Source organism: Eublepharis macularius, chromosome 2 (genome assembly GCF_028583425.1).
Source record: "Eublepharis macularius isolate TG4126 chromosome 2, MPM_Emac_v1.0, whole genome shotgun sequence".
In the NCBI taxonomy this organism is placed as follows: Eukaryota; Metazoa; Chordata; class Lepidosauria; order Squamata; family Eublepharidae; genus Eublepharis; species Eublepharis macularius.
The window spans coordinates 130,377,910-130,391,700 of record NC_072791.1 but is presented as its reverse complement, the minus strand read 5'-3'; the positions used below and the strand labels follow the sequence as shown (position 1 = coordinate 130,391,700).

Below are 13,791 nucleotides of genomic sequence, written 5' to 3'. Positions count from 1 at the left end.
GGGGAGGACTGTAGTTATTGAAGGCTTGTGCTGCAGTAGAATTGGATAGTCTAGGTGCTGCTGCTGAACTCTTTTTGATTTTGCTACTACAGACTAACACGGCAAACTCCTTTGAACCTTTACACAAGCAAACTGATCCCCACACCAAAAGGAGCTGTCTGCATCTCCATATCAAAGGAGTTGTTTACATCCCCCCCCTCTCCTCCTCCCCCTCCCCCCCTCTCCTCCTCTATATTTGACCAGTTTCCTTCTGCCCTCCATGCATCTGACGAAGAGAATGTGGTTCTCGAAAGCTTATGCTACAATAAAATTGGTTAATCTTAAAGGTGCTACTGGACTCTTTATATCCAGTATGTCAGCTTTTTTAGGTACTGAAATGTATGTTGAGTAAGAAAAGTATTTGACATCCAATTTCAAGTCTGGTATGCTGTTAAAATAACTTCGTTAGATCAGACCAGTGGCTTATCTAGTCTAGCATACTGTTTCGTATGGTGGCCAACCAGTTGTAGTGGATGAGTACTTCCCGCCCAGTGTTGTGCAGAACCTTGGTGTTCCATGGGACATTGGCTGGTTCCATAGGAATCCCCACTTGCAGCCTCCCTTCTTCTCTCCCCCTCCATTTTTGGCACCACTATCTGCATCCAACCAGCGTGGGCTGGCAGCAACAGTTGGGAGGGAGCTTTGAGAAGCAGGGTGGTAGTGGCGGCAGCAGCAGCCAGTGCTGGGCTGAATCTGGGGATGAGCTGGTTCTTGAGGCCATGCACCTGAAGCCACGCTGCTGGACCTCAGTATTATTGGGGCTGTGCCCCTGCTTACCACTTTTGCTGGCCTGTGGAGTGTCAATGTCCTCTGCTGCTTCTACTGTTGTTGGGTCAGTCATACACTATGGTCTGAGGCAGAAAGAGAGGGAATGAGTGGCTGACTACAGCTTAACAAGATTGGTGGATCTCTATGGCATGTTCCTGAGAGGTAGCCTTGATAGTCTGTTACAGCAGAAACAAGGAGGAAGTCTTGTTCTTCCGAAAAAAACAAACACATTTATTGTCACTTAAGATTCCATGGACAAGAACCTGCTTCACTGGATGCAAGTGAGGTCTTTACCACAAAAAATGTATGCCACAGTAAATCTTTTGTGTGTCTTATCTTCTGATGTAAAAGTCTTCCCCTTCCTGTCATACAGGGAGTTTGTGCTTAGTAGTGAGGTAAATGAACTCTGGCCTTGTTCAAAGGCCCTTTATTTCACTCCATAAATTGCATTTTGGCAAGGAGAGAGAAGGCTTGGGGGGAGATGAGCTGCATTTTGAACTTTAATGCGCCTGTTGCATGAAGCGATCATGAGGCAGCAACTTTTTTAATAAATAAATTTTCTTAACTATAATTTAGCAGTAATTAAGTTGTGCTCCTCACATCAACTTTTTCTGCCCTGTGAACATTTTCATAGGTAGGTGCTTCTCAGGATTTGAGGAACATTTTTTCTTCCATGGAAAAAATGTTGAGAAACGCTGCATTGGATGGCCATTAAACTGGGCATGAAGACCAAGGCCTTCCCCTGATGTTGCCTTGTTGCATGGGCATTCAGAGGTTTCCTGCCTCTGTATGTGGAGGTTAACTTAACTCAGCATGGCTGATCAAGCTGTCTTCCATGGATCTGTCTTTAAAGACATCTACACATATCCACTGGAAGTGAATTTAATTACTCATTGAGTTAAAGAAGTGTTTCCTTTTGTCTTGAACCTGTTGCCCACCAACCTCATTGGATGCTCCTGAATCCCTCCTTAATTAGTATTGGAGAGAGAGAAAAAGGTCTCTCTGTCCACTCCTCTCATCCCATGCATAATTTTATAAATTTCCATTGTGCCCCACCAGCCATCTTTTTTCTAGACTGTGAAATCTCAGGCTCGTTAGCCTTAATCATATTGGTTGCCTTCTGCTGAACTGTATATAGTATTCAAATGAGACCATGCCATAGCTTTATTCAAGGGCATAACAATATTGGCCACTTTATTTTCAATCTCTTTTCTAGTCCTAGCATGGAGTTGGCCTTTATCACCACTACCACCTGCTGAGTCGACATTTTCATTGTTTTCTACTGTAAGCCCAAGATCTCTTTTAGTCTCCATCTCAGCCAGTTCAAACCCAATCAGCATATATCTAAAATTAGTATTTTTGGTTCAGTTGTGTTTTACCTTACATTTGCCTATATTGAACTTTATTTGTAATGTTGTTTCAATTTGTCACCCAATTTAGAGAGATCTGCCTTGGTTTTCACCATCCTGAATAGTTATCATGTGCAAACTTAACTACTATGTTGCTCATTCTGAATTCCAAATAATTTATGAATAGATTAAATAGCACTGATCCCAATACTAATCCTTGTGAGACCCCGCTGCTTACTTCACTCCTTTGTAATAACTGTCCATTTATTACTGCTCTCTGCTTCTTGTCATATAGTGAGCTTTGAATCTGTGTGAGCCCCAGCCCCGCCTGCCATGCCAGCTCCGCCCTCTGCTCTGGCGATCCTCTGAGAAGGGCCCTCCCTCGGCCTTAGATGTGGGCAGGGGAGGGGGTTAAAGGCACCCTGACTCCTCCTCCTACCCTGCTGGTCTCTGGTTTCTGCTCCCTCTCTCTGTCCTTGCTGCCAGTTGCTCCAGCCTTCTCCTCCTTGGCTTCCTTGGGAGGGTCCCTTTTATTGCCTTTTCCCCACCACCACAGCCAATCCTGCCGCCTTCTGCCCCTCAGTGCCTGCCTCGCTTCTTCTGACCCGTCACCAGAGCTGTCCTTCACCCGTGCATCCCAATCCCTGGCCTGCCTTGCCCCTTCGAGCCCTTCCCCCGTCAGCCCCTCCCCGCCTCCCTTCTGACCACCCCTGGCCTGCCCCCCGTCGGGCGGGTGTGGCTGTGCTGTTGCCAGCTCCAGTACGGCTTTTCACACCCGGCATGCTGTGTTCCTCGCTGTCGGGCTGGGCCCCACGGCCCAGGCACAGGTGCCACCAGCGGGGCCTCATGCTGCCTCGCCTCCCGTGGCTGCATCCTCCCCAGCAGCGCTGGCCTGCAACTCAGCTGGGCGGCGATGGGCGGGGCCTCCAGTGCTGGCCGTGTCAGCTTCGTTGGTGTGGCTGGTAGCGCCGGCATCTTCGGGGCAAGCCGGGCTGAGCCCCATGGCTCCGGCGGGCTTCCCGGGGGGACTGGCTGCCTCTCCTCTGCCTCCTCCAGCCAGGTAAGGGGGCAGGCTGCATCGGGGTCCTGGGGGGGGGGTCATGTCCTCCCGGCGGGAGGGTGGCAGCCCGGGCCCCGTGGCTGAGTCCGGCCGCGTTGGACAATCTGTTAGGGAATTTTTAGGCTCCATTTCATAAAATCTTATTCTGAGCATACATTCTAGCTAAAAGCACACAGAAGAATGTAAGCAAGTAAAGAAAGGCCTTGCTCTAGTGTTAAGATCCTGTCTCTGGGTGAGACAGGACTCTGAGCAATATATAAACATATTACTGTTTTCTTTATTCTACTTAAATTTATCTTTGGTTGCATTCCTTTCTCAAGAGAATGGCAGACATATGGCTCCAGCTTTTCAGTTGTTTGTATAATTGTCATTCAAGTTTGTCACATGTCATCTTCCCTGGGAATATGCGTCAATATATTAGAGCTTTATTCTAACCTATCGTCTTTTATTCTGTAAACAAATAATTATTCTGTAAACAATCAGTACTGAAGGGTATATAAGGCCCTCCAATGCTACTGGTCTTTACACGTCTCCCCCTAATAGAGCAGTGTCTGGGGTTATTCCATGTAAGAAATAAACCCATTTTTCCTCTGTAATCACTGTGTTTGGTGTCTTGAAATATATAAGGGTTAATAGTTGTAGGGGACTTACAAATTGGAAGCAGAGAACTGTTACAGAATCCATAAATAGACACATTCTCTTATCCCATGTCTGCTAAACTTCCTCAGGATTCTTTGTCAAGATTCCTTGTCAAAATCCTTTTAGATGCCCAAATATATAATGACTACTGGATCATCCTTACCCACATGCTTGTTAATTTGCTCAAAGAACTGCAAAAAGTTGATGAGGCAGGACATTGTTTTCAGAAGCCATGCTGATTTTTTCTTGGCAGGCTTTGCTCCTCAGTATGCTTAATAAAACATTTCTTCAATAACACGTTCCACTAATTTGAAAGAGATTTTAGGTTTGCTGGCCTATAATTTCCTGGCTCTGGATCCTTTTTTAAAAATCAGTGTGACATCAATATGTGTCACACAGATTTTGATTTTAACATTTAACAAATGTTAAAGAAATTTGATTAGAAGAAGCTGCATTTTGTCTTTAGAGTTCACACTTGTGAATTGCATATGAATGCATATGAATATTGTGTTAATCCTGCAAAAAGTACTTTGTCATTATTAGGCTTTTATATATTGTATTTAAAGTTTTCACTGGAAACAACAGATATGTATCTTTTAGAAAATCAGCTGTTCTTGATCATCTTTGGTTATTAGTTAGGCTTGAAAATGTCAGCAGATTAAACTGTTTTTAAGACTTTTAAACTCTTCATATATCTGAATTAAGAAGATAGCTTTTTGAATACAGGAAACAATAGTTGAATTGGGTATCAGTTAAAGGAACAACTGCTAGAAGAAAGGCTTTCACTATTGTTAGGTAGGTATAGGTGGGAGTATTGCTGTCCTTCATGGATATTTTATTAACCTGTAAATATGGACTTGTAAGGAGAAAACAAGCATGTTTAGGGAACAAACATGAGCTAAGTGGGGAAACATTAATCTTTCTTACATTCTATAGGTGCTGCCTAGAAAATGAAACAATAACAACTTCATAAGAGACCATTTTGTCTTCTGTACCAATGACATCTGTGCCAATGATACCTGAATCTTACAGCCATGTGTTGGCAGAATTTGATTGCCTCAATCCATTGCTTTCTGCTCTCAGGTTGGATTCCAGTCGCCTGAAGGTATGTTTAAATGATAGTCATAGTGATGATGCTCTTTCTGCATAACATTATTTTTTAAGTTTAATTATTATTATTTAATTAACATGGTATGTATTGATGTAGGAATTACTACATATGCCAAAGTATGCATTCTTGGTGGTAACTAAACAGCTAGTAGCTAAACATGAGCTTTTTATAAAGAAAATAAAGAAAATATACTAAAACAAGAGTTACATAATACCTTTTGTTAGGACCAACCAAATTATTACAAAGCAGTACCTAGTCTCTTCAGTTCTCCACTAGTCTTAGTGAAGCTGAGTGTTAACAAAGACAAAAAGAGAAGAAAAAAAAGATGATTCATGCCATGGTGTGTAAGCATCTACCCTGTGTTGTGTAGGATGTGTTATGTAATACATTAGATTAAGCTGTGCTGGGTGGAGCTGGTTGCAGATCACACTGTAGTCTTCTGGTAAGAAGAAAGAAAAATGGCAATCTACATTTGAAGCTAATCAAATGTTTCTCCGGCATTACATTTATTTATTAAAATATTTCTGTCCTGCCTTTTCTCTGGAGGACTTATGGGTAACAATTAAAACATTGCACATTAAAACCAAATAAAACCTCCAAATAGTCTTCCTCACAAAGATGCTTGTTGTTCATGTCCAAATCGAAACCTTACTGAATGAACAAGCCTTGCACTGCATCCAATAAGGGGACTCCCCTCACCTCTTCAGGGAGCCTTTTCCACAGAATGGAAACTGATAGAAAAGGCCTGGGTTCTGGGGTCAGTGTCAGGTGGACCACCTTCAGTGGGAGGATGGCCAGCAAGTGGCAGGCTGAGGAACTTACGGAAGGAGGTGGTCCATTGGATATGTGAGTCCTAGATTGTGAAGGGCTTTGGAAATTCATAATCGGGGCCTTGAATTAAACTTGGAAACAAACTGACAGCCTATATATCAGTTTCAAAAAGGGGAAGATAAGTTCCCTTTGCTTAGGCGCCAACACTAATCAGGTTGCCACATTCTGGATCAGCTACAGTTTCCAGATTGTCTCCAAGGGCAGCCCTGTGTAGAGTATATTAATGTAATCTAACTGCAAGATTACAAAAACATGAATCGGTGTGGCCAGGTTGGTTGAGTCCATCCTTTCTTAAAGGAGAGATTTGGCAAATCAGATGCAGCTGATAAAAGGTGCTCTTGGCCATTGTGCTAACCTTTTTTTCAAATATAGGTGAGGCAGAAGAAATATTTAATACACCATCATGGTCATTTATGGACCATTTTGACACAGCTACAGTGATGGATATTGACAGGATCCCAACATCTATGAAAGCCACTACTTGTGCATTGGACCCATACCTGTCTTGGTTGTTAAAATAATGTAAGGATCACATAAATGTGCTCTTGATGTTTTTTGTAAACTAGTCATTAACTCAGGGCACCTTCATGCAGCCACTCAAAGAGGCAATTATCTGCCCACCACTTAAATAACCATCCCTAGATACAAGTGATGTGGCCAGTTGGCACCCAGGCTCTAATATACTCTTTTCAGGCAAAGTGACTGAGAGAGAAATAGCAGACCCACTCCAGGTCTTCTTGGATAACTCTTGTGTTCTGGACCTTTTTCAGTCTGGTTTCAGGCCGGGCTATGGGATGAAATTTTCTCTAGGGGCTTTAGTTGATGGCCTCTGCTTGAAAGTAGACAAAGACCATGCTTCTTTGTTGCTCTTCCTGGATCTGTCTGCAGTCTTAGATACAGTAGATCATACTATCCTGTTGCGGCATTTGGAGGCAGAAGTAGATGTTAAGGGAAGTGCCTTCAAAGGGTTGCCATTGCAAACCAACTGTCTTCAATGTGGGAATTATCTTGTACAGTTCCACAGGATGCTGTCTTATCTCTTGTGTTATTCAACATCTATGTAAAGCCTCTAGGAGAAATCATTTGTAGGTATGTAATTGGATATCGTCAATATACATCCAGCTCTACATCTCTGTATCCAAATCCCCTGGCGGCGCAATGGTCTTGAGTTGCTGCTTGTCAGCTGTGGTCAAATGGCTGAAAACGAACAAATTGAAACTGAAACTAGACAAGGCAGAAGTGATTCTGGTTGGGAAAGCTGAGATCTTGAAAGATGTTGTTAGGGATGTGCACCCAAAAAAATCTAGGAAATTGGGATTTGAGGGACCCAGAAACATTGACATCTGAGGAAAGGAGTTCTGACTCTTGAAAGCTTCCACTCTGAAAATCTTGTTGGTCTCTAAGGTGCCACTGGACTCAAATCCTGCTTTTCTCCTGCAGACCAACATGGCTACCCATGTAGACTAACCAGAAAAATTTGGGATCCTCAAAATCCGGAAGAGATTCTCTGATCCGGTTCAGGTATATCAGAGAAATCTAGGTTAATTTGGCCATTATTTTCTCTGGGGAAATAAATCCTGGGGGAGGGTGCTGGGGTGTGTGTGCATTTTTCAAGTAAATTCCACCAAATTTGCAGGGAACTTTCTCCCAACTGTCTTTTAAAAACAACCCTCCCTGCCAAAAAATTTCAGGAAGGATGGACCCCAGGGTACAATTTTATGGGCCCTCAAAGAAGATGCTCCTAGCCAATTTTCCTGAAACTTTCCGGGGGGGGGGGGTCTTTAGAGGACAGTCAGGAGTAGGTTCCTAGAAAATTTGGTAGAGTTTGTGTGAAAAATACTATCTCAACCCCCTGGATAGCTCCCAGAGAGTTTTCCCCATAGGGGATAATGGAGAGTGTCTGGGGTCACCTTTTGGGGGGGGGTATAGAACTGGACTTCAGGATCTAATCTTCATGAAACTTGGTGCTCTTTAGAAGACAGTCAGGAGTAGGTTTCCTGCAAATTTGGTGGAGTTTGGTTGAAAATAACCCTCCCCTTTCTGCAAAAAAGGCAGGAACTGCTGTTATTTTGCTGTTTCTTTGCTGGGAAACAGCAGGGGAAACAGCCAGAAGCTATTCCCAAAGTTACCTGAATTTATTCCGGATCAAAAATTTGGAATTCCAAACTGAATCCTGGATTCTCTAATTTGATCTGGGAAAACTGAATTTTGCCAAATTGGCAAAAATTTGGCTTTCCTCTCAAACCTCTGACCTGCATTGCACACCCTGAAATGTTGTCACCACCCTCAGATCCCCAGGGATGTTTTTTTCCCCTTAAGAACAAATACTTTGGGTGACAAGAGGCATTTGCACCCCAGGGTAGATCACTGCCACCAATTTCCTCTGACTAACCCCAAGCTCACAGACGAAATAAAGTTTCCAGCCATAGCAGGTGTTAGCCAAGAACCTGTCCTGTAAGGTACACCATTTGCTTGCTGAATTCCACTAAAACAGTTAAACAGGTAGCGGGACAAAGAGGCCAAGGTGGTGGATTCAGATTGAAGTCCTAAACCAGATAGCACCCCTCAGTGATAAAGATTACTATATTTGTTAAGAGTTGTATAGAAAGATTATATGTATAGAATGTGCAAAGACAAGATAAGTAAAATAATAAAGACTACTTAACTAAAATCCCTAAATTGTTTAGCAGGATTCTCTGCCTAATGAACCAGATATTACCTTGCAAAGTAAAGTTCCCAAATCCAAACAGAATATTAAGTGCTAGTTCTCCAGACTAGTCTAAGATCAAGGTAGCCAAAGGCCAGCAAACTATCCAACTGCTAGTTCAAGAGCAAAAAACTATCTTAAAACTCCATTTTAATCCCATATCAGTCAGCAACATGGGCAACTCTTAGAACCAGTCAGGGTCTTCCTAAGACATCTGAACATGGCTGTCTGCAGCTGAGTCATGCATGCACATCAGAGCAGTTAACCCTATCTTGTGCTCTGATAGCTTAACAGTATGAAATACAGAAGACAAACCACTCTCTTGGCACTGGGTCTTGGCAGTCCTATGATCTTGCTTGCACCTGGTCCTACAAAACATATCTAGGCTTATCTCTCTGGGAACTGCTTTCCACTGTTTTTCCAGGTTTTCCAGAATTCTCCTTTGAGGCCTAATCAGGCAGATTTGCCTAAACATAAATTTGCCCAAGAAACAAGCAAAGGACAAGCTGGTTTCTTGCCAGTTGTGCTCCCCACTTTTGATGGGGTTCAGTTAGCCCTTGTAGATGTGGTTACTGAATCTAGCATTTCTTCTAGAGAAGCAAGTTTAATGTGTTACCAGAACTGCTCTTTATTATAATGGGGAATTAGCTTTAGCAGTCTGTAACTTAAATTTAGCGCGGATCTTAACCTATGTCTACGGAGGTCCTGATCCCAGACACTCTAGTGAAAAAGAGGCAGACTACAAATAGGTTCCAAACACGTGTATTTAGTGTGGCGTAAGCCTAACTTGCACAATCATACAAGAAACACACAAGATCTAGGAAATACAGAGTATGAAATACAGAGACGTTTGCATTAGCTGGTTCCCAACGATGATAGGGGAAATACTCACTTATCCTGGAGCGAAGCAGAGACACAGCAGCGAGGGTGGCCGAATGCCAGCGCTGGAACCACAGACGGACAGCAAGGAGGTCTGGATAGGGAATGGCCGAGGCCACGGACAGCAAAGGGGGGGGGGGTCTGGATAGGAATGGCCTAAGCACCGAGTGGTCTGAGAGACCAGCTTAAATACCCCAAAACGTACCCTGGGGCTGGTGCTGTACTTGGTGGTTCTCACAGTTTAAAACAAAGGTTCTAATGGGTTACTGAATGGCTTGGATGGGCCACTTTGGTAATCAGATTGGGATAAGTGACACCTCAGGAAGAGGGGACAAAAGAGGGAGGGGGAAATCCAAGTGGGCTGAAAGGATGTTCCAGCGGACAGGGCTTGTCCTGATGTCATCAGCTCTGGAATGCGGAGGTTTCTTTGAGATGCATTCTCTAAGTGCTTGGGATGGTCGGCACTTAGTTCTTCTCCGGGGCGGCTCCTAAGATATGCAGAGCGGGGCGAGGTGCTCTCGCTGCGGACGTGGTGTGCCCGCTTCGCCGAAATGGCTTCCCAAAGCAGTCTTTTCCCCAGGGTCTTCTGGCTGCCTAAGAACATGGATGCCGGCTGGGCATAGCTGGGGCTGGATAGCAGGCTGCCCGGTAGCGAGGGCAAGCTCGGGGACCGACCCGCGGGAGACTCCAGGCGGGAACTGACCAGGGAGCGCCTAGCCAGGCTCGCTGGAGGTTTCCCCGGCAGGCGCCCGGCTGCTAGCAGCGGCTTGGGCCCATATGAGGCAGGCTTCCATGGAGGCAGGGGGAACAGCACTTTAAAACACAGTCCAAGGCAGGGAACAGGCACGGTCCGTGGCAGATGGCAATGCAGGCACGGGGCACACTTGTAACACAGTCCAAACACACACTGGGAAGTCCAGATACAGGTCAGGGCAGGGCTGCCCAGAAAAAGAGTCCTTTGTGCAGTTATCCAAACATGGAGTCAGTAAACTACACAGTCTATTGCAGCAGCAAGATAATTAGCAAGCAGGCAGGAAACTGACACGTGTATCAGAGCACACACGTGCAAAGCAATCTTTGTGCAGCAGTGAAACGGTAACGCAGGAAACTTTAACACAGTTCATGGCAGGCCTTAAAGCAGGGGAGGGGGCCTACTTGGCAACAAATGTAGCTGCAAAAAATGCCTTCTGCCAATTCATTCTAGCTCTGAAGATGGTACCCTACCTTGACATGGCTGATCTGGCCATCTGGATCCATGCCACTGTTAACGTTGAGGCTAGACTGCTGCAGTGCACTCTACAAAGGGAATTCCAAATGATACAGAACACCACAGCTTGATTATTAATAGAAACTAGGCAGAGCCATTCTGCCTTCGCTCCATTGGCTGCCCATCAATTACCAGCCTCAATTCAAGGTTTTGGCTATCACATATAAAGCTCTTTACAGCCATCTGTTGCAGTAAGTATGGGCCTCGTGGATAATTTCTACATTATTTAAAATCAGGTTTAATCGCTTATGCTCTAATCAAAGAAGAAAGTCTATTTTTTTGCTGAAATGCTAGGATTGTTCTTTTTACAGAAAATAAATTGATTTAGCCATAGACACATATCTATATATATGAAGACAAGTGTCCTGACTGACTCATCAATGCCCAGCCCAAACCCCTGGACCTAGAAGCGTGAAATTTGAGGAGGACGTTCCTTTTGTGGTGTAGAGTCTCAGTAAGAAGGGATTTTAAGAAATTCGCCCCCTAAGGGGGTAAAAAGGGGTAAAATGTGTTTTCCCATAGGAACACAGCTTCCCTGTGTGGCTGGGAGGCTGCTTATCCCCCTCCCCCGCAATCTGCCAATTCAGCCACTCTGCCCTGAGGTCATTTGCATATGCAGCCTTGATTGGTCATCATCCCAACATTCTAAACAGTATGCAGGACACATGCAGTACTCAGGACCCATTCAATGACTCCCAGTCATTGAACGTGTCCTGAGGTAAAAAGACACCTCCCCTCTAAGTTTGCCAATCTACTTGTGGGGCCTGGCTTTCCTATGTGGCTGGCAGGCTGATTGGTCAGCTGTGGAACTGTGTTCTGAGGTAAAAATTAGGTCAAGGAAACTGCAGACAGTTGAAGAAAGACAGTACAAGACTCCTGAAAAGGGATTTTATATAAAAGTCAGTATGGCAGCTGAGTTTTTAAATGTTCATGGGGAGATGGTGCACAACCTTTCTAGGGGTCATTTCAATGTGAACCTCTCACATGAACCTGTCCACCACACCACCCCTCCCTTAGTCCAACTCCACCTCACATGTCTTGCAGCCATCACCTCTTACTGTCCCCAAGAAGCCTCCTGGCAGACGTTGTGCAAGATATACCGATGCTAAAAGGAGGAAGCAACTTAGAGATGCAGCAAGGAAATATGCACATCGTAGTCCTGCAGTGCACTGAACAGCAGTGGGCATGTACCAGCAAGTCCTGAGTCCAAGGGAAAGGTGACCATCCCTGCAGGCCTGGGCACCGTAGGGACGACCCTAGCAGACTTAGCAGCCATGACATACCCTGATATCGTCACTATCATGAAGAAGTCCATGGACGGGCTGTGCCAGTGTGCCACTCTGACCCCCAAGAAAGACAAGGCAGCCATCATTAATGAAACACAACTTAACTCCCTCGAAGGGGCAGAAATGGAGTACAGATCTGTGGACTCAGTGGTGCAAATATATGATGCGGTCCACTACCCTGTGGAGTTCCTCAACATGCCCAACCCTCCTGGATTCCAAGCCCACAAGCTTCTCCTCAAAGTGGGGGCTCCAAAGTGGGGGAAACCACCAATGAGGTCAACAAAGAGGTCCTTCAGTAGAAAAATAAGGTTGTATGTATTTTTCACTTTATTTACTGCACTACAATCTTTTCCTTTTAAAAATCTCTTCAATAAATGTTACATTTCGAAATTCACTTCATCAGTTTTAGGCATCAACATGCTTTGCTTTATTCAAACACTTTTACTATGTTATTATACTACAAAACCAACTCATCCCGCCCCCCCAAACCAAAAACTTTACTCTCTCTCTCTCTCTCTCTCTCTCTCTCTCTCTCTCTCTCTCTCTCTCTCTCTCTCTCAGTCAGTCAGTCAGTCAGTCAGTCAGTCAGTCACTTGGGGGAGAATATTCTTTTGTGATGTAGAGGCTCACTAAGAAGGGATTTAAGAAATCTGTCCCCTAAGGAAGTAACAAGGGGTAAAATGTGTTTTCCCATAGGGATATAGCTTCTCTGTGTGGCTGACAGGCTTCTCCTCCCCACCAACTGCTAACTCAGCCACTCTTCTCTGAGGTCATTTGCATATGCGGCCTGATTGGTCATTGCCCCGACATTCTAAAGAGTATGCAGTTGTAGGGCGTCACTGAATGTGTCCTGAGGTAAAAATACTCCTCCCAGTCTTCCCCTCTAGGGTTGCCAGTCTCCCTGTGGGGCCTGGCTTTCCTATGTGGCTGGGAGGCTGATGGATCAGATGTGGAACTCTGTGTTCTGTGGTAAAAATCAGGTCAAGGAAACTGCAGACAGTTGAAGAAAGACAGTACAAGACTCCTGAAAAGGGATTTTATATAAAAGTAGGGCAGCTGAGTTTTTAAATGTTCATGGGGAGATGGTGCACAACCTTTCTAGGGGTCATTTCAATGCGAACCTCTCACATGAACCTGTCCACCACACCACCCCTCCGTCAGTCCAACTCCACCTCACACCTCTTGCAGCCATCACCTCTTACTGTCCCCAAGAAGCCTCTTGGCAGACATTGTGTAAGATATACCGATGCTAAAAGGAGGAAGCAACTTAGATATGCGGCAAAGAATTATGCACATCATACTCCTGTGGTGCAGTGAGCAGCAGTGGCCAAGTACCAGCAAGTCCTGAGTCCAAGGGAAAGGTGACCATCCCTGCAGGTCTGGGCACAATAGGGACAACCCTAGCAGAACTAACAGCCAAGATATACCCTGATCCGCCACTATCACGGAGAAGTCAATGGACTGGCTGTGCAAGTGTTCCATTCTCACCCCCAAGAACAACAAGGCTGCCATCATTACTGAAACACAACTTAACTCCCTCGGGCAGAAATGGAGTACAGATCTGTGGACTCAGTGGTGCAAATGGATGACGTGGTCCACTACCCCATGGAGTTCCTCAACATGCTCAACCCTCCTGGCTTCCCAGTCCACAAGCTTTTCCTCAAAAGTGGAAAAAGCAGTGATGCTGCTCCAGAACCTCAACCCACCCAAACTCGGCTGTGGAACCAGACTGTGAGTGAAAGCCCTCTACAGGAATGTCATCGAGGCCACATTGTTCACTGGCAGTGCTCGGTGGGGGGGAGTCAGTGTTCATACCACGCATACCACTAATACCACCAGAGAACCCCTTTGGATT

The 13,791-nt window shown here is 45.0% G+C and overlaps 1 protein-coding gene across 2 annotated transcripts in view; it reads left to right on the top strand.

Annotated features, from left to right (window-relative positions):
• Window positions 1-13,791, top strand: part of HPS5 (HPS5 biogenesis of lysosomal organelles complex 2 subunit 2) — a 99,523-nt gene that overhangs the window by 2,353 nt on the left and 83,379 nt on the right. For both annotated transcript variants that reach the window (XM_054970743.1, XM_054970742.1), the window contains exon 2: window positions 4,792-4,960. In XM_054970743.1, coding sequence (XP_054826718.1) covers window positions 4,853-4,960 — 108 coding nt within the window. In that variant the 5' untranslated portion in view covers window positions 4,792-4,852. The remainder of the gene's footprint in view (window positions 1-4,791; window positions 4,961-13,791) is intronic.